At 33.8% G+C, this 26,684-nt stretch overlaps 4 protein-coding genes across 4 annotated transcripts; all 4 read right to left on the bottom strand.

Annotated features, from left to right (window-relative positions):
* Positions 1-2,869: 2,869 nt before the first annotated feature.
* LOC127809540 (21 kDa protein-like) lies at positions 2,870-3,716 on the bottom strand. Its single transcript, XM_052348405.1, has one exon. The coding sequence runs from the start codon at positions 3,654-3,656 to the stop codon at positions 3,021-3,023; it is 636 nt and encodes a 211-aa protein (XP_052204365.1). The 5' UTR covers positions 3,657-3,716; the 3' UTR covers positions 2,870-3,020.
* A 12,117-nt stretch (positions 3,717-15,833) lies between these two features.
* On the bottom strand, positions 15,834-16,690 carry LOC127809536 (uncharacterized). Its single transcript, XM_052348395.1, has 2 exons — positions 16,363-16,690; positions 15,834-16,227 (listed from the first exon to the last, which is right to left on the bottom strand). The coding sequence occupies exons 1-2, from the start codon at positions 16,667-16,669 to the stop codon at positions 16,175-16,177; spliced, it is 360 nt and encodes a 119-aa protein (XP_052204355.1). The 5' UTR covers positions 16,670-16,690; the 3' UTR covers positions 15,834-16,174.
* Positions 16,691-17,411: 721 nt separating this feature from the next.
* LOC127809535 (uncharacterized) lies at positions 17,412-18,354 on the bottom strand. The gene is made up of 2 exons (XM_052348394.1): positions 18,017-18,354; positions 17,412-17,740 (listed from the first exon to the last, which is right to left on the bottom strand). The coding sequence occupies exons 1-2, from the start codon at positions 18,189-18,191 to the stop codon at positions 17,460-17,462; spliced, it is 456 nt and encodes a 151-aa protein (XP_052204354.1). The 5' UTR covers positions 18,192-18,354; the 3' UTR covers positions 17,412-17,459.
* A 1-nt stretch (position 18,355) lies between these two features.
* Positions 18,356-22,076, bottom strand: LOC127809231 (uncharacterized). Its single transcript, XM_052347996.1, has 4 exons — positions 20,173-22,076; positions 19,476-19,742; positions 19,240-19,327; positions 18,356-19,153 (listed from the first exon to the last, which is right to left on the bottom strand). Exons 1-4 carry the CDS (start codon positions 22,074-22,076, stop codon positions 18,356-18,358), a joined length of 3,057 nt encoding a protein of 1,018 aa, XP_052203956.1.
* Positions 22,077-26,684: the final 4,608 nt, after the last annotated feature.

The following is a 26,684-nucleotide window of genomic DNA, read 5'->3' as shown; positions in this document are numbered from 1 at the left end:
ATCTAAATTTATATTAATTCATTCAAACTCTGTTTCATATTTTGAGAGATCTTGTAATTAAGAGATTTATCTCTTAGATCCTTTCTTTATTACATTTCTTATATTTCCTAACTTGTGTAGCTAGATGGCCCATTTGAGTGGGAGGTTTTATAATTTTCCTAGTCACAGACTAGAGAACCTATTTGGTTTAAGTAAGGGGTTTTAGTGGATTGTTTGAAAAATCCTTAGTGAGGAGCTAAGGTAGTTGATTAGACTTGGCTTAAGCCGAACCACTATATATCTTAGTGTTCTTGTGTACTTGTGTTCTTAAATTCTCTTTATTGTCAAGCACTTATCTAATCCTCACTTGCAATAAATTCTTATTTTCCATCAAAAGGATATCAAGTTTTTTAATATAACCAATTAATTCACCCCCCTCTTGGTGTGTACCATAGCACTTCTCGGTCCAACAGATGATGGGACTGACTATCTAGCGCCGGTGAAGGTTCCCAGGGGGTAGCATGGTGGCAACGGAACCCTCATTAATATGGATGAGATTCGCCATTAATGACGATGGGATTTGAGGCGGCCACGCGGATACCCAGCAGGGGTTGCAATGATGCCGTGGTAGGCTGGCATCAAGCCAAGGTTGGGCCTAGAGAGAGGACCAAGATTGGGCCTAAAGAGAGGGCCGAGATTGAGCCTAAAGAGAGGGCCGAGATTAGGCTCGAACGGTCCATAGAGGGAGGGCTGAGATTGGGCCTAAAGAGAGGACTAAGATTAGGCCTGGATAATCCACAACCCCCCAGGTCGGATGCTCGAGTAACTAGCGTTCGAGCTAGAAAATGGAGGTTTGGGCAATTTTTTCTTGCATGCGCTAGTTTTAGAGAGTTAGATTGAAATGTGACTAAGGCGGTAGGTCGAGCTGACTTCGGCTTTGCTTAAATGGTGGCCCTGGAGTCATTCGAGGCTAGTCTGACCTTGAGGGCAAACTGGTTTTCTCTATGTGCTGACCTGCAATGTGCATGGTTTTGGGATTCGAGGCGTTCCACCTAGGAGATAGGGGTGCTATCTGGGTAATAACTGCTGATTCTTTTCGATGTGTGGCAGGTGGCAGCTTTGTGATGGTAGATCCGTGGGACGTGTCGTAGGCGCTATTCGATGATCCTTATAAGGATCCTCTTTTGGGTGAGGGATTCCTCTCTTTCTCAGTGACAAGACGAAGGAGGTAAGCACGCGGGTTTTTGGCAGACTCTGCAAGCGATAGTCTACTCGATTGCTCTTACTCCTGCATGCTTTGTAGGGTGAATGGCTTTCGCATATCGCAAGAAAGATATCAAGGAAGAAATAGACTTGCTTCGCAAAGAGGGAGGTGCGGTTGCGTCGGGTTCTGCTCCGACGGATAAGGCAGTTGGGAGAGCCTTAGCTGTACTGGTACTGGCTGTTCCTAACACCCAACCCGCTTTTACGATTGCTACTACCACGGCTCCAGGAGCTAGCTCTGGGGAGCCTAGCATTTTTTAAGAGCTGGCCCGATATAAGAGGAGTCAGAAGGGTCTTGATGGGGAGGCTCGATCACCTAGTGGTTCAAATCTTGCAGGGTGATGGCCGCTTGGTTTCGTTTCAAGACCCAAAGTTTGGAAGTGACCTCTTCATTGACGTCTATCTTGATCCATCGTCGAATAGGGGGAGATTACCAAGTGCTAGCTCGCCGACGTCATTTCATCAAGTCGAGCACCAGGCGCACCAACTTGCTACGGATTGCCGCCTGCTCGAGGTGAGCGTGGCGACTTGTCTTTTTGAGATGAAGGCGAATTATGAAGAGAAATTGCGCCAGGCTCGGGAGTTAATAAATAGAGAGGTTAAGAAGGCAGTGGAGGCAGCTACCGTCAAGGAAAAGAAGCAAGTTGATGAGGCCGGTCGTACAGTTGGTGTTCTCCAAGTTTAGTTGGATGTTGCCGACGTGGAATTGAAGAAGCTGGAGGCGGAGGTGGCATTAGCCAAATTTGAGGTGACGGTGACGAGGATGAGAGTGAGGGCCGAGGTGGCTGTTGCTCAATTCGAGATGGCAAGGGCGAAGACTGAAGCGGATGAGTAGAGAAAGAAAGGGTATGAAACGGCCATGTCTGATGTCCGTGCTACTTTCCCAGAGCTAGATCTTTCGAGTTTTGGCTTTTTCAAGGAATTAATTGATAATTTAAGAGGTAATAAAAAAATCAAAAGATATACTTGATAAATCATACAACGGGATGATGAGGACGAAAATGGAATCGCTGAAGTGAAGGCAAAGTTTTGAAACCTGTTGGATTAAGAACCTACGCCTATGCAAATTAATGGCAAATGCTAGTGATAATAGATGGATAAAAAATTGAGAATGAGAGGAATTGAGGAAGACGTGTTAGGCGCATGAAAATAGTTGTGATATAATTATACAAGGATGAGATTGAGATTAATTAAAAATACATAGAATAGTTGTGAGGGGATGAGTGCCATTGATATTAATTAAAAATTATAGTGATACTCATAGATTAATTATTGATAAAAAAAAGGTAAAAAATTGAGATTAATTAAAAATTTTATAATGGCTTGAAATGGGCATGAGCCCCTAGTGTCTCTTTAATTTTTTTAATTTATTGTTTTCAATTAATTTTATTTTTAATTAATTTAAAATTAACAAAATTAAAATAGGCACAAGCCCCTAAGTGGCTTGAAATGGGCATGGCCCTAGGCGGTTGCCTAGACAGCCTATGCCCAGGGCCCCTGGATCCAATTCGATTCTTATTGGTTCGATTTTTATTGGCGCAATTTGTCACACCAACAATAATAATGTAAGAATAAATAAAAAATAAAACATAAAACATGCAAGCTTTGTGCATAGATATTAATTTAATTAACATCCAGACAAAAACTATACCTTCGTAATACATTTGTATATATTTATATAATAAATATTCTTCATAATAATTGTGACACCCATGCAAGCGATGCTCCGACAGCACTCAACAATTTTCCTTGTCTCTTTATTCTGTTCGCATTCATTTTTACGGCGACGAAACCTTAGAAACGTAGAGATTAACCAACGCCAGAGCATTGCTCGTAACCTTCTTCGCTTCCCCAACCCGATCGCAGACGCCCATTTTCACGCCACCGTCCGGCACGTCCTCGAATCCATCCGTACATGTGTCCTCATTCGTGAGGGCGGCGCTCATCCACGTCTGCACGTTGCTGAGCTGGAACTTCAGCGGCTCTCCGCCGGACCCCAGCTTCCTCATCTGCCTGAGCGAGCCGCGGAGCTGCGCCACGGCGTCGTGGAACACCTCCACGCAGTCGTGCAGGGCGGCGGCTGTGCGGTCGCGGCCGCTGCTGGCTTGGCGGGAGATATTGGAGAGGAAGCAGGCTGTGTCGCGGGCGGTGGACAGGCTGACGTTGATGGCTGCGCAGGCGAGGCGCGCAGGGTCTTGCTGGACGTCGCCAGCGTAGGCAGAGAGAGAGGCGTAGCAGAGGTCTGGGTATTGGGTTTGGCCGCAACTTGTGCGGATGAATTCGTCGTCGGCGGCGGCATTGGAAGAATTGGGTGGAAGCTCGGAAGAGTATTCTGCAGAGACAGAGTAGAAGAGGAAGACGATCGCAGAGAATGAACGTAGAGTGGAGAGAGAAAATGGGGACTGGTTTTTCATGGTTACTTTAAAGATTGAAACTTTTCCGATTGAGATATCGAATGGAAAAAAGGAAGTTCCAAAGAGATGAAATCGCTTTGTCTCCCACGTTATACATGTATATATAGGCAATCAGTATCCACAGAATCATGGAAAATATTATAAAATTGGAAGTTTTTGTATCAATCCCCCAATAAAATTTGTAATTCTACATAAATAATAGTAAGAAAATCCCATCATTTTTTAATAAGAAAACAACATTGACATAATCTTTTTAGAAACTATTGTGAAAAATGAAAATGATATGACCCAATATTGATTATAATGTACAAAAGTTATCACGAATATTTGTATATAAATGGTTGGTGATTGTGCCTTTGAGTCATTTGTAGTTGATTATAAATTAACCTACAACCCAGTAAAAAGATTGCCCAATATTTGTCTCAAAAAGTTCTCAAAGCTTTAAGTCTAGGTTTTTTTAGGGGACATTTGTTAATCAAGATATGAGATGAAAAAGTCAAGATATGAAATATATGTTGAACTTTTATTCTTTTCAACATATTTGTTAAGCTTATATGATCATTCTTAAAAAAATTATTAATGACCTCTTATATTGATCTTTCAAGACATGCTTATCTCTCATCGCTTAAGATAAGCATATCTTAGTCTTTATTAATAAGAAAAAAAAATGATATTTGTGTCCTTTAGTGAATTTTAAAAAATTTAACAAACAGTTTGATAAAAATTTTAAAATACTTCCCAACTTTATCTTGATTATTCCATATCTTGGTCTAAAAATCATTCTGACCGATCTTATCTTGATACTTCCTTATCTTATTTATTTTAACAAACGCTATCTTAAAAAAAAATATAAATAAATAAAAATGTATACGACAGAATAAGGTAGAAAAAGTCCGTTTACATATTTTCGTATACCATCTTATCATATATTTATAAAGACATGGTCTGTAGGGTTGAAGTGTTCGAGACCAAAATTGATAATACCAGAAATTTACCTCACTTGACAGTGGCTAAAACCCACTTACTTTGGTCTACATGGTGATATAATTAATCTTGTGAATAATTACAATATCACTGAATATTCTCTAACATAATCCATATCTAAATTAAATTGAATTTTGACAATATTATAACTATCTATCATAGTAAAACCCATCGCTGCCGCTGTCAATACCACAACAAAACGAGGAAAAATTCATTCGTTGGCCTCTTACAACTTCTCCACTCGACTAAAACATCCAATTTTACATTGGATAAATTCATTCTATGCCCCTTTTACCATTAGTTATCGCAATTATTGCCCATCGTTGATACACCATTAATGTATAAAATATTGTTATTATTAATTATTCGCAAATTTGCCCGCCGGAGACGGACAACATGTACCCCATTCACAACAACTAATTAAGTATATATGGGCCCTATGATTAGCACGTCCTAGCTACAAGCCTTGAAGCCCTTTTTGCATTTTGAGATCATCATTCGAATGCCATATATGTTTTGGCAATGTACGCATTTATAACTCACACATTTGAACTTGGAATTTCTAACATAAACATGTGAGACATATGGATATTTCACTTTTGACCGCATATGTTAATTAGGGCACAACACAAGCATCAGCGTGTCATATTTTTCGGCAACTACGTACAAAACTCTAGCATAAAGTAAATGACATGGCCCATTAATTGGCCGATACATTTGCATTCAGTTAGGTCTGGTAGCAAATTCTCGCATATATAAGCAGCAACATACGACGTACCACGTCCACTAGCTAGGCCCCACAACCCAATTCTCAAAACCGTATATATCACGAGTTCTTTCTTTCCTAACTTATTTTGAGCTTGTGTCTGCCTCTGCGTGCATATGGCCTAACTTTATAATGCAGTTTTAAATTGATTTATGCATGCAACCTGACACGTGTTTTTACATGGAATAATTATATAATTCCTTGGTTATTAATTGTTAGAATATGTAAAAAAAAATTAATTAAAATAAATATTATACTTGGATTACCGCCCTTGCGCGGTCCCTCACCGCTGGTGCTCTCAATCTCGACAGAGAAGGTAAATCGCAGATAGAGACTTTGTATCACTGTGTAGGACAAAAAATCGAACCCATAATTTATTGGTACGAATTCTAACTTATAATGTCTCAAGCACTTGACCTGTGTTCTAAAGACAAATAATAATAATAATAATAATAATAATAATAACTATTATACTTAATTGCTAGGCATGACAATTTGTTAAGAAATGAGTCTAATCTAGTCACTTAATATTAAAATAATTATAAAAAAATTATTTTGAGTTATAAAGATACAATTTATTTAGACATTTACTAAAATAAACCCTAATTACCTATTTAAAATTGAAATAAGTTTAAAAATTCATATTTAAAAAAAATAAATATAAGACATTTTGAACATTTTACTAAATAGGTATATAAATAGGTAAAATCCTAATCCCTCTTGTTTTCTTTCCTTTACCACGTCATAATCTGTATCACCTCATTCAGTGTCATTACTAATTAAGACTCCATGCCTGTGTTGCTAATGCAACTCGTTGAGGAATAAGACTTGTAGGTCACGGCCTCTTTAAGTTCATTGAAGAAAAAACACCACTTATTGTTTGTTGTAAAACGATTCTATTCGATTTGTAAGCGTTCGTTCGGAAATTTGGCTCAAAGTGACTTATCTAAATTGTTTATCGTGTTTCAAATAACTTTTTTTTTTTCAATCTTAGGAGCTTGATTAGTTCTTATTTGAGTGTTCATTAATATTGTGAAATTTAGCAGTATTTATCAGTTATACCTATTTTGACACCCATCTTTTAATTTATTTCAATCTAAATTCATTTAAATTTTATTTGAATTCAAAATAAGTTATCCAACTAACCCCATCATACATTTCAACTAATCTTGGACTCGAATAACTTTTAACTCAACTTGTTTATTTTCGACAAACTAGAGTTCCACAAGTTCTATCGTACCTCAATCTACAATGTTCAATATTATGTTCAAGTCAATTTAATTCAGTTTGATCTAATTTTTGCACTCAAAGTTGGCTCCTTAACAAAATTAGCTTATCTTACATTTTTTAGCAATTTACACTTAGGCCAATTTGATTCAATTTGATCTAATTTTTGCACTCAAAGTTGGCTCTTAACTCCGCAAAATTAGGTTATCTTACAATTTTTAGCAATTTACACTTAGGCCAAATTTTTTGTGAATTCACATTTTAGTTCTCCTGAATTCATCTCAAGATCTAATAATTCATCAAATTATCACTAAACCCTCTTTCAGGTCTAATTTTAATTAATTCAAAAATTAATTTGTAATATCCAAATCATATATTACATCTAATATTACTAAAAGAAATGTGAAATTTCCTTAGACTTAACTCTTTGTGATATTTAAAAAAAAAATCCAAGATATTAAAATTTATTGGCCTAAAATGAACCCCGCACCAATCAGATAAGTTTTCAAGCGAATTGATTTACATAGAAAAATAATGTGATTTTGATGATTTATTGGAGGCTGGAGTCACATCTAACACCAAGTCAAATATTCTTGAAGCATTTGCACATTATCATGCCAATTTTATACTTTGATTCATCATATCGGATCGCTTAAAGTATATCGATCATGGAAAATTCTACACAAATCACTCTCATTCTGATTATGATACTTTTTATTAAGGAATCTTGTACCCTGCCCACTTTATCTCTACTCTGATGTTCGCACCACACAATTCACCTAGTTGGCATACAAATGCATGGAGGAATTAGGTATTCCAATACTTGAGACATTTTTTACTTACATGCCTTGCAATGCAGAATCATACTTGAGATTATTGTCCTTGCATAATTTTTAGTCGTTCGTGTTCTCAAATTTGGTAGAGAAAATAAATCGCAAACAGACTTTAACCCTTGTCTACTGATACTAACCCCAGCCTATCACTTGTGCCACTTGACCAATGACCTGGGGCCAGCAGTCATATGATATTTGCCATGATATGTAGGCTTGTATTTTTGAATAAATTCTTACAGCACAACTCATGACCCTCGGGATTGAGACATCATCTAGCTACCTTATATGATTGCATTATTTTTCTCTTTTTAACTGGTGAACCCAAGTAAACACCTAGCACCCTTATTATCCATCAAGAAATCGAGGATCACTTTTGCCTTGTACTTTATATAATAGACGTTTGCCTCCACGACATAGGTCAAGCAGTTAGATAAGTGATATTTCGAGTTCATACTGGTGGGTTGTGAGTTCGATCTTCGTTTTGTACAATAAGACAAAGTCTCACACTTGTGATTTACCTTCTCTGTCGAAATTGAAGGCATGAGTGGCGTGGGCAGCGCAAGGGTGATCATACCAAGAAATCGAGGATCATAGCCAACATTAGTATTTCAGAGGCCTAGTCACGGTTCCAAAACTGATGGTTCCTATTTCGAAATCGACTATTTCAGTTTCACTTTCTTGTAGAAGCGGAATCAAACCGTCTATAAATGGTTCTAGTTTTGGTTCCTTGACGGTTTGGTTTTGGTTTCCAACAATTCACGTTTTGGTTCGAATCGATTTAATAAAAAGAAAAAAAATAAATTTGAATTTATATAAATCAAGTTACCTATATCATTTTGGGGCTTAAATTAATCAAAACCACGTACTTCATTTATCATTTGAATTTATAACTCATTTACTTTAATCAAAATTATTTTTTAAAGTATCGGTTAGTGTGTATTGTATTATATATTTTATATTTATTTTATTTAGTTTTTAACAGTTTGGATCGGTTTCAGTTCCAGTTCCTTATTTTAGGACTTGGAATCGAATCATAAGTTTCGATTCTGATTTCAATTTTTGAATCGAAATCAAACCGTAAATTTTGATTCAAATTTTAAAAGAACGATTTTATTTCGATTTATGATTTAAAGCGAACTGTGGTCAAGCCTAGTATTACGGACTCCTAGAACAAGAGCTCACATTATTTATGTACTTGACATTTTAGAAACATATATTTTTTTTTATTCACCTTGGGTATCCGAGCTTTTCCCTACTAATCCCCAAGGGCAAGTGACTTTCTCCCTTGATGCATCTTTTAGATAAATTCAGATACAAACACAATCTATACATACTTAGATTTGAACATTCGGTGCAGTTTATGCGATATTTGCCTTCTAACATTACTGTTGTCTTCTAGTTAAATATTGTCTTCCAGTAATAAACCTATTTTTTAAGTTATCACATTAATTCAAACCTTAATACTTCACCTAAAATTTTAAATATTTTACTATGACCCCATTCCCATAAAGGTTAAAAATATATTTATTATTATTTAATCCTGTAGGCGTACTCTCTCTTACAAGAGATTGAGACCCAATTATGGGCTACTGTTGGCTTCAGAATGTACAAGTCATTCTCGATTCTAGTGTTTTGAACTTTCAAAGCCCAATGGTAATAAGCCTAAGCAACTTTGGATTTTCCTTGCGAGCCCAGTGTCTTAGGTCATCCCCAACCCTCCACCTCATTCCACTATTTATTATATTATAAATAATTTATATTTTACCTTAATTTTATCTAAAAAATTATGCGTACTCCAATCGCACTCTCTATTATTCTCTTTATTTCATTCTCTATCTCATTTATTTATTAATAAATTTTAATTTTATTTATTTTATCTCACTTATAATTTTTATTACTATACAATTTATTAGTTATTTGATAATTTAATAATAAATATAACAATATTAGATTTTTATAATATTTAATATATTTGTAAATACATTTACTAATATTTTTTAAAAATTATTATTTAACAAAATTATTTGAAATATTTCCATAATTCAAAATTTAATCAAATTTTGAATACAAACAAATGTATAATTAAATACACAAATTAATCAAATTTTTGCATACAAACAAATGTATAATCAAATACACAAAATAATCAAATTTTCGCATACAAACAAATGTATAATCAAATATACAAAATAATCAAAATATAATTAAAACCTAATACATCAATATATACAAAATTTATATAAAATACATAATAAAAATTACAAACCCAGATTGAAGAGGCATTCGTTGGATGTTGGAGGAGGGAGCCGCCACCGCCACCGTTGTTGGAGCCGTCACTGCCACTGTTGGTAGCTAGATCTGGTTCTTCTCCGGCGTGGCTGTGCTACTTCTCCTCGTCGGATCTGGTTCTTCTTCCTCGTCGCGGCCACGCTGTTTCTCTTTGCTGGTGCTCTTTCTTCTCTGTTGCTCCTAGCCACAACCATCTCATGTTGCCTCAAGTTTTCTAAAACTTTCAGATGCAATAGAGAGTCGTTGGAGTTTTCTTCAAATCTTAAATACAACAGGTGATAGCCGTTGGAGAAAGGTTGTAACGACCCAAGTCGGGTATATAGCATTAAGGTATAATTCGGTGATAATTTATTTTTGATGTATTATATTTGGATGGCATTAAGATTTTTTTAAGGTGGGGAAATTTTTTTTTTTTTTTTATGTGGTCTAAAATTGTGTTATTGTGTATTTAATTTTTGGCATTTCATGGGTTTGGCCAAGTGGAAAATTAAGCCTGGTGGGCTTGGTATATATATATATGGGGTATATGTGGTTTGGGCTTAGGCCTATGGTGATAAATAATTTAAAAATAATGGAATTGGTGGTGTAATAAGAAAATGGAAAAGAAAATAAATTAAGGTAGTATTTGTCAATAGAGTCCCTGGATATTTTTGTCTATAATATGAGAGGAATGGCATTTTAGGTAATTGCTAGAGTTGGCGTGCAGATCTGTACGCACTTCATTTTTCCATCAACCTTTCCTCTATTGGTGTTGTGTGCAAATCTCTTGTTTCAGTGTTGTATGCTCTCTTTTTTCATATCACTGTTCTATTGCTCTTCTTCCTCACCTCCTATGCGTTTTTTTTTTTATTCTCCTCATTATTGTTCATGTTCCTACTGTGTGCTTGCTCTACCATTGAAGTGAAGAGAGAGCTTTTCAGCTGGTAAAACAATTCCAGAGATCATTTTAACATTCCAAGCAAGTTCATTTCCACATTCTCCTTTAATATTTTTGCAAGTTCCCTTGCATCTTATCTCATTCTTGTGCAAGTTCCTTGTTCGTCTCCCCATTCTAGCTTACTATGATGACTATAAATATATATATATATATATATCTGTTACTCCGTGTAATTTTCCTCCCTTGTTATGGTTTCATCCTTTCTGAATCTTCTTGCTAACAACTTGCAGTCCCTTAATGTCTCATTTGGGGGTTTGTTACATCCCAAATTTTTTTGCAATGAATGGCATATGGTTGGTTAGGATCGAGGGTGCAGAATATTGTTCGTTTGGCAAATCCAAGTAACAGTCATTTTGTATATCATTGAACTGTTTGAGTTTAGCATCCAAATGCCTGGGCATCATTTGAATACATCCCTTGCTAAATTTTTCAAACCATTCCAATGTATCCCTTGCCATCCAAATCAAGCCTGGATTTTCGAATAGTTATACGCTTATATCCGAATGACCACACAAACCATCCGGATATCTTTGTTTAATGGCCGAATAGACTAATATATCCTAAACTTTGGGTCAATTTGGTCATCGAACTTTCACATTTGTTTCAATTTTATCTTCGATCAGCCACCCCAAAATGGGTCTAGGTATTTTATTACTTAATGTTAGTTTAAAGGCATTTAAATGTGGATTTAAGTATTTTAATATTTAATGATAAACTGTCTTGATTTCATAGAAATAATTTTTGGGTTGTATAATTTTATTCTATGGTTCATGTGATCGTCAAAATAAATGTATGGCTCGAATTTTAAGAAATTGGCATAATGAAATGGGCCGCAATTAATTAGTTAACGAGAACACGAGTTTGACCCGGGTGGGAAATTAAGCCTAGTGGGCTTGATATATATATGAGGTTTATGTGGCTTGGGCCTAGGCCCATGGTGATAAATAAATTAGAAATAATGAAATTGGTGGTGTAATAAGAAAATAAAAGAAAATAAATTAAATCAGCATTTATCAATAAAGCCCCCATATATTTTTGTCTATAATATGAAAAGAATGGCATTTTGGTAATCTTTGGAGTTGGCGTGCAAGCTGTACGCACTCCCATTTTCTGTGTGCAAATCTCCTAATTCCAGTGCGTATCATCTCCTTTTTTTCCTCCTGTTCCATTGACCTTTCTTCATTTACTCTCCGTGTTCTTCTTCTACTTCATCATCTCACATTTTTTGTTGGTGATTGTAACTCCAAAGGCAGAGACCCAGTTATTTCTCCTTTGTTGAAACAACTTCTTCAAACAAGTTCTTCTTGCACTTCCACTTTATTTTTAGTGCAAACTCTTATACATACTCGGTATTTCAATGCAAGTTCCCTTTTGTTCTTTGGCAATACAAACTATTGCTTATTGTGTCACCTCACTTTAGTGTTTCCCACTGTGTCTATTTTGTGTAAAAATTTCCTAGTTACTGTGAAGTCCATTTGATGTCTCAAGCAGGGTTTGATTCACCCTAACATTTGTTCAGTGAAACACTACAGTCCTTAGTTACAATGGAGTTCTTATTTAGCTTCGTTGCTCTCTGTTCATGCATTTATACATGCACATGTGCATTATATCCGAAACCTCTCTCATAGTCAGATGTTCCTTGCCCATCCAAATGCCTCTTATATATATATGCGCTATGTTTGAATGTAAAATGTTAAGTCTTGCACAAATAGCAAAAGCCTCAACTGAGAATATATATTATTCACCCATATATGAGACCCATTTATAAATACACATATACATACATGTATATGTAACGAGCTGTTACCCCTCACTGAATTGAAGAGCTTATTTAAGCTATGCCCTACCTAGCCAATGCACCACATATTCATGCTTAAATAGTCGTTTGAATGCCCCTATTCTGTTCGGCCAACCTATATATATATATATATATACACATTCAACTTCATTTTTATTCTAGTGAGCTATTTCCTTCAGTTCTTTCTGCGAGCTCTTTCCGAGCTCTCTCCGTAAGCCACGAACTCATGACCTCGAGCTCATCCCAAGCTCTTCCCATAAGCCTTGACCGCAAGCTCTCCCGAGCTCTTTTCGTAAGCCTTTACCAACACGCTCATCTCGAGCTCTTCCCATAAGCCTTTGATTGGGAGTTCTCTACTCACACCCCATCCATTTACATTCCTTCAATTTAAGTAAATGTTTTTATTTTCTTTAATTTATATTTTAAAATCCATAACAATAAAAAAATAGAATTTTAGTTTTAGTACAAACTCAATAACACCACCCTCAAAATACATAGCTTCTGTTTTCTAAAAAAATCATTAAAAATCATTCTTACAACAATGAATGTTAGTTATCAAAATACTGGGAGTTAGTTTTTCAAAATGAAGATATTTACAAAAATATGTTATAGTTGGTCCTTTGCCTTAGAAAAATTTTAGATTTATTTTGACCAACAATTTCAAAGCTAATTTTAAAATTCATTTTAAGAGATTTAACGCTCCGCTCCCACTTAAGAGTGCTACTAGTGAACAATCAACTGAACTGCACACATGCCTGGCCATTTGTGAAGGGCGGACTATGTTTCGACATGAAACGCCCTAAGTGGGAACTAGGGTTCGTCCTTCCCTTCCCTCAATCCTAGGATCAACTAGCAGACTTGGGCTTTAATCACACTACACTTGGTTCGATTAATTTTCATTAAATTTTATCCAATCATCATTTTATTATTTTAATTCTTCTTCTTTCCAAGAATTCCACCGGGCACCATATATTTCAAAATTCCAACAACCCATTGATTTTCTCAAAATTCAAGGAAAAATTCAAAATTTTTATTTTCCAAAAATTCGACATTTATCTCAAAAAATGTCTGAAAAATTCTTTTATTTTTGAAAATTCATCTGGACCCCATAATCAACCAAGAAATGTCCCAAAATTCCAAAATTTCTAAATTTTTTAAAAAAATTGGCCTTCGAGGCTTGTTACCACCAACGTCCCACCATTTTACTTTTTTTTTTTTCCTTTAGGCTTCCTAGCCCAAAATTTTTAGAATTTCAATACCTACTTTTAACATCCCAAAAAGCTTCATTCCACAAAAAAAAAAAAAAAAATACTCATTTTCTTCTTCCACAAAGCTTAAACAACAAAGGAAAAATATTACTTCTTACACCCACTCATGGTGCTTATTACCACATAAATCAATACAACCAAAAATAGGCTTCCATAAGCCATACAATGGTCTTGAATCTTCATTCTGATGCATCCATATGTTATCCCATCTTTGCCTTGACTTTCTCATGCCTTGACAACCTATATGTAAGGGTAAAAACCTCATGAGCTATTAAGTTCAGTAAGGGTGCAATGACAATAAGCATGAACATGAACATAAAATGTGATGCCAATGCATGCAATGCAACAAAGTCAGAGCTTCCACATTCTCACAACCACCTTGGTTTGAGGCTTTAATCTACCCTACCCCACACAACCTTATGGCCATAGGTTATTGAACACAAACAACATACCAATGCACATATAAAAATTCATGAACCATACTTACAACCTTGCTAGCCACCATCCCATAGGGTTATCCCTTACCTCTTTTCTTTTAAGAGCTTCACCAACTTTGCTTTCAAGACTTTTTCATGATTCCAATCCCTTAAAAATAAAGCTTTTGATCATTAATTACTCTCTTGAAGACTAGAAAATAAAGAAGTAAGAAGACTCTTATTTCTTTTCTTCTTCCCATTACATAGCATAAATCAATACAAAGAAAGCTTACCTCTTTTGATTCTTTTCTTCTTCCTTTCTTTCTCTCCATTGGAAGACTTCTCCTTCCAAGCTCTTCAAAGGGGAAAATTTTGAGCATAAAGCTCTCTTTCCCCTTTTGTACTCCTCTTGTCTTGATATCTCAATTTCAAGACTTTATGTTAGCTCTTGATTTCCCTTTACTTTTAAAGAGAAAATCCTAACCACATAAGAAAGCACAATCCATGTGCTTTTACCTTCTTTAATCTCATCCATTAGATTTCATTTACTTTCCAAGAGAAGATCTCAACCATTGGAACAAGCACAATCCAAGTGCTTTGCTAAGATTAAGCCTTTGGATTTATTTGGAGATTTAATCTCCACCTTTCACCTCATCCCTTTTCTTAAACCATTACAATCCACTTGGCAATTCATGCCAACTTGAAGGATTTTATCTCATCCCTTAGATCACTTCCCATTTTTAAGAAAAATCCTCCACCCTTGGATCATCTTGAGTTTCTATTTCCTTTCACTACAGGAAATTTGGTCATTAGTGGCGAAACAAAATCGTCACGTATGATTAGAATTTCGTCCCAAAACTGTATTGGTGACGATTTTTTGGCGTCACAGCCATTGTCACGTTAGGTCCGTAGGGAAAAGTAATTAGTGACGTTTTTTATATTTCGTCACAAATGCATAAAGGAAAGGTGACGAAATTTTTGTTGTCACCGAAGGCATCTCCTTTAGTGACGAGTAATTTTGCCATGAAAACCAATAAAATTTCGTCATATTAGAGTTCAAATCGTCACAAAATAACTGTGATGGGGTTTCTTATTGCGACAATTCCTATCGTCACTAAAAAATTGTGACAACTGTGACGGTAATATTGTCACTATAGTCTTTTTATATTTCGTCACTATTAGATAAAATCGTCACTAAATAGTTTGATCAAATTTGATTTGGTGACGCAAACTAAAACGTCACAAAATATCTTGTAATTGGTGACACAAAAAATCATTGCAAAAGGCAACTTATTTTCGTCACAAATATTGATTTCGTCACTAATAAGTTGGGTCCATATGTTAATTGGTGACGCACACATATCGTCACCTATGAAATATATTTTTTTTACAAGTTTTTTTGCCATAAAAAATAGAAAATGTTTGTCACATATAGACCTTTTCGTCACTATAGGCATGACTTTTGTAACGTTAATAAAATTGTCAAATAATAGGATAACCAATTGGTGACAATTTAAAAGTCTTAAATTCATACAATTATATATTATCTTTATTTAGTGACAAAAAAATAAATTGTCACCCAAATATGTATGTGTAGATAGGTGGCAAAAGTTTAATTGTCATAAATTCATAAATTAAACTTGTTAATTTGGTGACAAAAACAAGTCGTCACCCAAAATTGCACAATCTAATAAGTGACAAAAATTATTTTTGTAGCAAATTGTATAAACCTGTAAATGTTTTCTTTGACAAATATTATACTCACTATCAATTAATCCAAAATTTGAAATTAAAAATACTAAAATTATATTACACACGCAAAATGGATTGATATATGATGATCAAATCTCTGTCATAAAAAAGAAATCTCAATATGACACATCCAAAAATATAGAAGTAATTAACATCTAATTAGTATCTTAGTAAAAGTTATGAATTAACGAAGTAGATTTCACAAAACTTGTTCAAATGTGACAATACAAGTACCACCACAATGTACTTCAAACTCTTCTCTCCAATCCTTCAGTTGATTCTGCGTGCGATTCATTTGAACCTGAAATCAATCACATTTGTAATTGTGTTGTAAGGATAGAAACATGCAATGTAAGATGGAAATTTGATTAAGTTGGACACATGTAAAGTTTATTTAACAATGAAGTGAATAGAAAAGTAGTTATTTTATTCTTACCTTGATTTGGGGTTAAAGGAGATAGAATCGAAGGAGGCAGTTGGGTCCCTGAACTCACCAAAAATTGTAGTAATTGGCTGTAATTGCTCATCATAGTATCCAATTTCCCTTCTAATTGAGTTGTTGTTGTTTCAAACTTTGTTTGACAAGTTTGTAACTCATCTTGAGTCTTCTTAAGCTTCTCCTCCAACTCATAAGTCCTCGTTTCTGAAGCTTTAAATGATTTAGGTTTAGGTCCATACCCAAGTCCCTTAACATATCCACACCTAGTGCCTAGTACACTATCCACTATGTCATCTACAGACATTGGGTTCTCACTATCTATGGGTTGGTTTTGCAGCTCAACCATTTTGTCCTAGATATTGAAGGAAGAAAGCAACATCAATTAAAATGCTCAATATAAAATTTTAGTTATAAAGAGAGAATGATTTAATCTTACATAAGCTTCTTCTGCTGTAGGTGTTGTCCATCCCTTTTGTGTTGAGTAGTGTGTGGCTTTGAAAAACTCTATCCTATTAGGCTCTTCATTATCCATGCACTATTGATATTCAAACAATGTAAGTAATGAAACACAACCAATAACTTATCAAAATATGTGTAATAAAAATATTACCATCTTGTGACGACTTGCTACAAATGCCCTTGAGCCTTGGTTATGAGACCATTGTACCATTTGGCGATTATTTGCATTCTTTGCACATCTTTCCTATAATTTTAGTCAATATGTATAAATAATGAAGTAGAACATTTAATTTAAAAGAGTTAGTGACATGTGTCATGATATATATATATATATATATAAGAATGAATCAAATGTAATATCACATACTTGGAATTTGGAATCACTCCACATGTCACATAATTTGTCCCAATTTTCTTGACTCAAGTTAAAATTGGTAGGCTTGTTTCGACGAGCTTCTTGCACTGATGAATACTTTTTAAAGCATTGGTGGAGTCTATACCTTTGGTTTCTTGATAACTTTTGTAAAATCTTTTCAACACTGCTCTTCACATATTCGTCATCAATTTGAATTTGAAACCTAGTCTAAAATGATTAAGACATGTAACAAACAATTAATTTTCATAAGTGACATAGTTTAAACAAAAATAACTTTCAATATAAAACAATTACTTACTTCAAGTCTTTCAAATGCATGCCTTTTCTCATCCTCAGTAAAATTTTTCCACTTTTCTGGTATTGGTATGAATTGTCGAGAGATGACTCCAAGCTCCGATGATAATTTTGCAGATTGAACCTCACAAACTGGTCTTCCTTTTCCAAGCGGTATGTCAATTACCATTTTCCCATTCACCTTGAGTAGTTTCTCAAGCTCCTTACCTCGTGTGGGTCCTCTTACTCTTTTGGAAGAGTTAGAATCTGTATTTAATTTGTTTGTCATAACATGACATCAAAATGAAAATCAATATCACAATCAAAGAAATGATATTTTAGACCTCATTACTTTAAATTATTTTCTGATTATCTTGCAAGCCTTGTATAATAATAGAAAATAAAAGAGATAGTTATATATATATATATCTAACAAGTAATCAATCACTAACCAAAGAAAAAATTCATTAAACCTCATTGTTTTAAATTATTAAATTAAGTTATATTTTCGTCATCCATACTTTAATTTTCAAAAAGGATTACCTGTATTCTCTTGCGAAGATTCTAATTCCACTCTCCCATTTTGACCAGTTTGATTTGAGGCAACGATCTTCTCAACATGTTGACCACTTGGAGTTGTAGATGCCATTTGATTCGAACTAGCTGAATGTAATTGTCTATTAACCAACCTTTTCTTTGCAGTCAGTCCTGGAGCCATTATTTCCTACAAAAAGCATCTGGTAAGAGTAGTTTTAACTTTACAAAATACAATTCATTAAGAGTAGAAATCATATTTATTAAGAGTACAAATCATAAAAACACAATTGTTACCAAATCTAGCAAAAGTTCGTTATTATGAACACAAATCACAAAAGTTCATTTTTACTCCATTGGATCTGAATCACTATTAGTCGAAGTAAAATCAGTCTCTTCATTTGCTTGAGAAAAAGCGTCCATCTCTTCATCTTCCACACCATAATCAAGAAAATCGTCTACATCATGTCTTGCTCCTATACTTGTCTCTAAGATATCAGCATTAACAATGTCTGGGATTACGTCATTCCTTATTAGTGGTCTGTTTTCCTCTTCCTCTAATTGAACATGTCTACTGTTCTCAGATATTTCAATGTCTTGGTAAATGATCTCATTCTCAACATTAGCCAGTTCTTCTGTCTCAATTGCACTACTTGACATCTCAGGAACATCATATATGTGTCTGTGGCTAAAATTCTGGGGCACTCTCCAATCTTTTCCTAATTTTAAGTCAACCAAGTAGAAAACTTGTTTTGCTTGCAATGCCATCACAAAAGGGTCATCTTTATACCAATACTTGCTAACATTGATGCTTGTTAACCGTCCATCGTGATGGATTCCTTTCTTCTTCTTGTCAAGATCAAACCAATCACACTTGAATAATATGGCTCGATTATCTTTGATGTAGTTTAACTCAATGATGTCTGTTACAACACCATAAAAGTCAATGTCTTCATCTTCATGCATCCCTCCAACAACCACACCACTATTTTGGCTTCTGAGATTAGTTTCATGCTCTTTTGTGTGGAATCTTACACCATTAACAATGCACCCACTATACCGTCTCACTCGATTATCAGGCCCACAAGCAAGAGCATACATTTGCTCAGTTAATTTAGATTGATCTTGACTTCGCAAAGATGTCATCTGCCAGATTAACATAAAGGAATAATTAGTTAATATTTAGATATAAATTAAATAACTATATTACTTAAGTTAATGCTTTCACTGACTTTTTCTTTAAACCACTTTGGAAATTGCTGTCGATGTTTTTCTTCTAAAAGTGTATTTCTTTGTTGTTTCAACATATCTTTATGCTGACTGCATAGCCAAGAGGGTAAGTAATTAGAACATCATACTTTTTAACACATGTAAAGGAAATAGGAGAGGAAAAAAAAAAAAAAAAGAGAGATACGAATGAACTCACTTAAAATATTGTTCCACTTCATCACAGTTACTTAGTATGTACCATTGCACCTTTTCAAATTCTTCAGGTGTCAATGTATCATATTTTGAAGCTCCAAATGGGCGCACATTACGGGAGAAGACTAACATTCCATCTATATCATCTTCCTTACCTTTGTCATCATTCCTTTCTTCTCGGTTAAACCTAGTTTCAATCCCGGCCAAATACATTGAGCAAAATGTTAAACATTCAGTTGAAATGTATGCTTCTGCAATTGATCCTTCCGGATGAGCTCTGTTACGTACAAACCCCTTATAACGACCCAATGTCCTAATAAGTAATATTTAACGGTGTCATTCAATGGAACTGAAGTTGGTGAGCTATTAGTTTGAAACAAGATTAATAAGTATGAGATTACCTTTCAATGGGAAACATCCACCTATATTGGACAGGTCCTCCAAGCATGGCTTCAAATGGTAAATGAACTGCTAAATGTACTGAAATGTCAAAAAAAGCTGGAGGAAAGATTTTTTGTAATTTGCAAAGAATTATGACAATGTCTTCTTTTAAAATCTCCAAATCTTTGCGTTTCAAAGTTTTGCAGCATATCATTTGGAAGAAATGGGCCAACTCATCCAATGTTGTACAAATTTCCTTTGGTAAGTATTTACGAATTCCAATAGGGAGTACTCGTTGTAATAGGACATGACAATCATGGCTTTTTAATCCAGATAATTTTCCGTCGCTAATATTTGCACACCTTGAGATATTGGATGCATACCCGTCTGGGAACTTCACAGATTGTAGAAATTCACAAAATTCATTCCTCTCCTCCTTTGATAACGTGTAAGATGCTGGAGGCATCATAAAAGACCCATCAGGGCATTTTTGCAAGTGTAACTCCTTTCTGATTTTCAAATCTTGCAAATCTAACCTTGCCTTAAATGTGTCTTTGGTCTTTCCCTCGATATTCAACAAAGTACCTACTATATTGTCACAAATATTTTTCTCAATGTGCATAACATCGAGATTGTGTCTTAACTTTAGTTTTGACCAGTAAGGTAACTCAAATAAAATAGGCTTTCTAGTCCAATTCAATTCTTCAGGAGTACGCTTTCTTTTCTTGTTATTTGGATGCTTTCCGAACTTGCAATCTGACAACACTTCTAACTGTTGTAACAACTCACTACCAGAAAATTGGTGAGGCTTTTCTCTTCTTTCAGGCTTCCCATCAAATTTCCTACTTTGACGCCAAATGTGGTCATGAGGAAGAAAGCGTCGATGGTCCATGTAGCAGATTTTACTCCTTAACCTTCGTGATGAAGTGTCCTTGTTACAAACAGGGCATGCCAAATACCCTTTCGTGCTCCAACCAGAAATATCACCATAGGCAGGGAAGTCATTTATTGTCCAGAGAGCAACTGCATGTAGATTGAAATTTTGTTTTGTAACTGCATCCCATGTCTGCATGCCAGTATCCCATAACTCCTTTAACTCATCTATTAAGGGTCGCAAGAACACATCTATGTCTTTCCCTGGTGTTTTTCGTCCAGGTATAAGCAATGAGAGGAATAAAAATGGCTCTTTCATGCACTTCCAAGGGGGCAAATTGTATGGAACAACAATCACAGGCCACATGCTATAAGAAGTACTCATGTTACCGAAAGGGTTGAACCCATCCGTTGCTAAACCAAGTCGAACATTTCGGGTTTCATTTCCAAACCACTCATATTCTTTATCAAAATCCTTCCATGCATTACCATCTGCTGGGTGTCTCAACACTCCATCATCAACCCGTTTCTCTTTGTGCCACCTCATATCCTCAGCTGTTTTTCTAGACATGTATAGTCGTTGAAGTCTTGGTTTTAGTGGAAAGTAACGCAAGACTTTCCAAGGGATTTGCTTGTAATGACGACCTTTATTAATTTTCCACCTAGATGTGCCACAAACTGGACAACTTTGGTAGTCCTTATACTCTTTCCAAAATATGGAACAATCATATTTACAAACATGGATTGGCTCATAACCAAGACCCAAGTCACGAAGCATGTTAATTGCCTCGTAATAAGAATTTGGAACTTTATTACCCTCAGGAAATGCCTTCTTCAACAATCCCAATAGCATATCAAATGATTTATTACTCCAACGATTATACACCTTAACATGCAAAAGCTTGACAATGAAAGATAACGTAGAGAAATTCAAACAACCAGGATAAAGTTCATCGATAACTTTTCCAAGTAGTGCACTAATCTCATCTATGTTCTCAGCTACCCTATTAGTTTCTCTTATTGTGCCATCATCCATGGCTACTCCATTTTGCAAATCTTCTAACATATCAAGCAACCCATCATCATTTTCCATTTCATTATCCCAATTTTCATTAGTCTGATTATCATTCTCATAGCCATGACTATTATTGTTAGAGGAATTAGACGGTTCACCGTGATAAACCCACTTAGTGTAGCTAATACTAATTCCGATCAACATCAAATGGTCCTCAACTTCTTCTTGACTTAAGGTGTATACATTCAAACATTCTCGACAAGGACATCGAATTTTACACTCGCCTCCCAAACTATCACGGACAAACTTCATAAATGAACGAACTCCCACTATATATTTGTTACAGAACCTATGTTCCATCATCCAGCTCTTATCCATGTTCCAATATGAATACCTAACAATTATTAAAAAAAAACAATTAAAAGAAGAAACAATTAAAAAAATACCCTTAAAAAAATAAATTTGAGCCTTGTAATGATTAAGTCATCCTACCTTTATTACATTTATGAAACTGGCAGTTACTACATGATTCATAAAGAAAAAAGATTTAGTGTTTGTCATCATGTGGCAATGCAATTGGACAATTAATTAGTTAATAACAATACAACTTAATTATTAATAATAATAATAATAATAATAATAATACAACTCATCAGGAACCACAGGATATGCATCTTAATTAGCCATCCACTATTGCTCTTATACACTCACAAACAAGCAATTGCAATGCAATTGGCAACAAACAAATGGTATGCTGTTATGTATAGAGGCACTTAAGCATTTCGTGATTGATGATCGTGATCTATATTTAATATACACATTTTATTATGGAGAAGAGAACAACAAAAGAATAGATGGCGGAGCATAGAGAGCATGTGAATTATGGAAACACCAAAAAAACTATATATCATTTGGTTGGTCCCCAACATGTTTTATGGCCCATAAACACACACACACTGTCTATGTGCATGTAATCATAACTAAACTTGTTTACATAATTGCCCTAATTTTTTTTTCCTTTTAAATTATATTTTAACATTAAGTCAAATATGAGTGAATGTTTAAAAGAAACTAGTTATGGGTTTTTATCTATAGATTAAAGGCTATTTTGGCTTATGGGATAAAATAAGATAAATTAGTGAATAAAAAATTATCATGTCCAGGACATCTTACAGAAACATAAATAAATACATGCTCAAATCAGCTCTCATGCGATAGATATATGCATCATGATATAATATTATTGTGCATGCTCAACAAAATTTATCTAGTACTCATACACACATAGAGGTTAGTGGTCGCAAGTTCTCATCCATTCTTATAAAAAAATGAAGATATAAAACTGCCCTCTCTAATGATATTATTATCATTTCAATTGTTATAACAGTAATACAATCCGCCACATCTTCATCATTGGCACCATTGTTAATGCCCTTGTTAAGTAGAAGTAATTATACAGTTTGTTTCCATTATAATTGCACAAAATAGTTCTCATTTTCATTATTAATGTTCTGAATTATTTAAATTTAAATGCCTCTCTTATTGATTTTTGCAGCAACTGCTACCAACAACATCAATAAACCCTTGACAAACAGCTGGAATTCCACAGAGAAACAGGGATATTAAAAAACAGAGACATCCGCTTACATCCGCTTGCATCCGCTTCCGTCTCCTCCAATTCTTTTAATAATTGGCCGTCTCCATTCTCCAATTTCTCCTCCAAAAGTCTTCTCTATATATATGTGTGTGTGAAACATTAATGAACGCCAAATCATATATATATATATATATATGAATGTTCATGTATTTCTTCATGACAGATGTTTGATAAAAGTCTATATATGATTTTTTTGCAGATTCACTTGTTCTGATAGAAACGTGATAACTTTTAACTGAAGAACAACAATACAAAACTAGCAATATAACAGTTTTCAAACAAGAATAACATCATACGCACATACAAGTTTTAAAACAGAAATAACATAAGGCAAACATAATAGTATAAGAGAGATTCTTGAACCTGATGGAGCAACAGAGGAAGGAATGGATGTAGTGCCGATGCAATAACAGTGGCGATTCGGCTCCCTTCTCTAGTGTAACAATGGAGGAAGGCTTTAGGGCTTTTTTAATTTGTAGAAGACGTGGGGGGGGGGGGGGGAATGCAGTGTTCATTCCCGCCCCTTTGCACTTATATATTGAGGTTTTTTTATAATTATTTTTGAGAAAAATATTTTCTAATTTTTTGAGGAAAATACTTTATAATTTCTGATTTTTATATACTTTAGTTTCTTTAGCTTGTTTTTTTTTTTTTTTTTTATAATTTTAGAGTTCTTTATATAATTTCTGATTTTTGGGGGAAAATAGTTCTATTTTCTTATATTTTCTGATTTTTATTTACTTTAGTTTCTTTAACTTGTTTGCAATAACATTAACCTTCATAAGTTGTAAAATTGATTTAATTTGGTTTTGATATTTGATTGGTTTTGTATTTGATTCAAAATTTAAGACACAAAATTGATTGTTTTTTTTTCTTTTTTCTAAATAATAATGTGAAAAATATATGTTAGAATGTGAAAAAAAATATGTTTGGAAAATATTTTCTATATGTCAAATAATGAAAAATATTTTTTTATCATCTTTTCGAATAGTGTACTCATAAAAATAAATGTGGAGAATGTATTTGGTTTGTTAATTCATGTTTTTGTTTTAAATTCCAAAATCATCGACTTGTGTAAGTATTTTATTTTTTTCTTAATAAATATCTATTTCCATTCACATAACTGTTATGAATTTTAAGATAATAAAAGACAAACAATAATAACAATAATTTTACATATAAAGTACTAACTTTACATGTAATAACTGTTATTAAATATCATCAATAAAAGACTCAAATAATAATAATTGTTATTAAATGTTATCACAATGTGATCAGATTATTATTTTTACATCAAATCTTAAAAATTATTAATTTTATATATTAAATTTAAATTTTATATTAATTATAAAGTACTATGAGAGAAGTTAGAGTCCTGTTAAAATTAAACTTAAAACAAGGTAACATGACAATATGTTTATTTTTATAGTTATGGTAAAAACTCATTTTAAAACCAATCCATTTATTTGTGACACATTATTTTTCACGTAAAATTCTATGTTCATTTGTGTGATTGATGGTTTAATTGTGGTTTGTATTCAATCCAATTTTGTAAACTTTGTATACCTAAATAAATTCACCTAAAGAAGAATAAGTTATCTACAAATAGTTATCTTTTTTTATTTTGTTTGACTACTATTTTTTTTATTCATAATATAAAGTTATAAAATTGAGTTTTCTGTTTTAATATTCCAATAAAAATAAGATAAAAATAAAAGATATTCTTTATAACTAAACAGGACCTTAACTTTTTTAAAGAATTTATACATAAAATTTTCACATATTTATCTAATACAAGTGTCTAATAAATTTATATAGTTCACAAATAAAAATTAATAACTTTAAATTTTAAATCCTAAAAATAATAATTCTATTAATAAAGATAGATTCGTCTTAATCAATGGATGACCCATGGAAGTTGGGGGTCCTAGGCCATTTAAAATTTAAAGTCTTTTTAAAAATTAATAAAAGATATGAAAAAAATTATTGAGACCCCCCTTTTAGGGGGTCCTAGGCATAGGCCTCACTGGTCTATGCCTTAAGTCGACCCTCCTTAAAGAACCAAACAATTATCTAAGAGATTCATTGTTATTTTATTTCAGTTCGACAATTTTTTCATTAGTCCCAAATAATCAAGTCTAAAAGTCTAAAAAAAAAACTTCGAGTGTCCCATCTTGTTGTCCCGTCTTGTTTCACTAATACATCTAACTCATTTTAGGTATTACATATTTATTACTCAAATTCTCCCCTAATTCGAGTGTCAAATATGAGAGTCCAAAGGTGAGAGCAAATTGAAGGAAATATCAAACAGTATAATGTTGAGTGTGACAACCAACTGTGTTTGGATAAGATTGAGAGGATAAGGTGGACTTATGGTACTATGGCCAAAGGCTTCATTAATTTTGTCGATGACCACAGGAAGTGTAATTAATTAAGCACTTGGGTGATCAGATTATCAAGTTTGGAGATTGATTAATGGATGCTTCCTAGATCAAACTAATTAAGGTTTAATTCATGTCTGTAACAACTAGAAAGGTGATGGTCCAAATAGGTAATGATGGATTATAAAATTCGGTATTATGGTGGAAGTTGGGTGGTTAAAAGAGTTTTAATGCTTTAAAACAGAGGCGTGACTAGAGAGGATGGGTTGGTTTTATAGAGCGGTCTGGCCTCGACAGCGAAGACTTCTCATGGTATACAATATAAAATAGTGTCTAATTAAAGTGTCCTATATTTATATATATATTTTTATAAAATGAAATTGCTTAAAGGACTTTTCTTTTTCAAAATATCACCACTTAATCAGGATTTCTGGAATATTAAAGCATCCACCCAACCCATTAATCAGTTTTTCGATATTGCTTTAAAAAAGGTAGTTTTGTAATATTAAAATGAATATTTCATTTTATTATACCTAATAGAGAAACTGATAATGGAATGGAATGGGAATTAAAGCCTGAATTGTTAGATGGAAGTTGGACGGGCCTCAATCAAAATAAAATTTCCTTTCATAAATAAATTTAAATTTAAATTTTAAAAATAAATGTATAACTTATAACATAATCTGATAATGGACTCCAAAATTAAAATTCACTAATCGATGTTATGTTACAAATTGTGAATTTATATTTTAAAATTTTAAATAACTCTCAGAATCATCTAAAAATAAAATTTTAGACATTCATAATTTTTATTTTTTATTTACACATACAATATATTTTAATTCAAAAATACAATACGAACCAAAAATCAGGACCTTTTTCTGTAACATAACGTGAATTAAAACTCAAGTTAACAAAACGTGTTTTGTTAACTTGTACACACAACAC

Source organism: Diospyros lotus, chromosome 9 (genome assembly GCF_014633365.1).
Source record: "Diospyros lotus cultivar Yz01 chromosome 9, ASM1463336v1, whole genome shotgun sequence".
Classification (NCBI taxonomy): domain Eukaryota; kingdom Viridiplantae; phylum Streptophyta; class Magnoliopsida; order Ericales; family Ebenaceae; genus Diospyros; species Diospyros lotus.
Note: the sequence above shows the minus strand (reverse complement) of the source record. Positions and strands in the feature narration are given on the sequence as shown.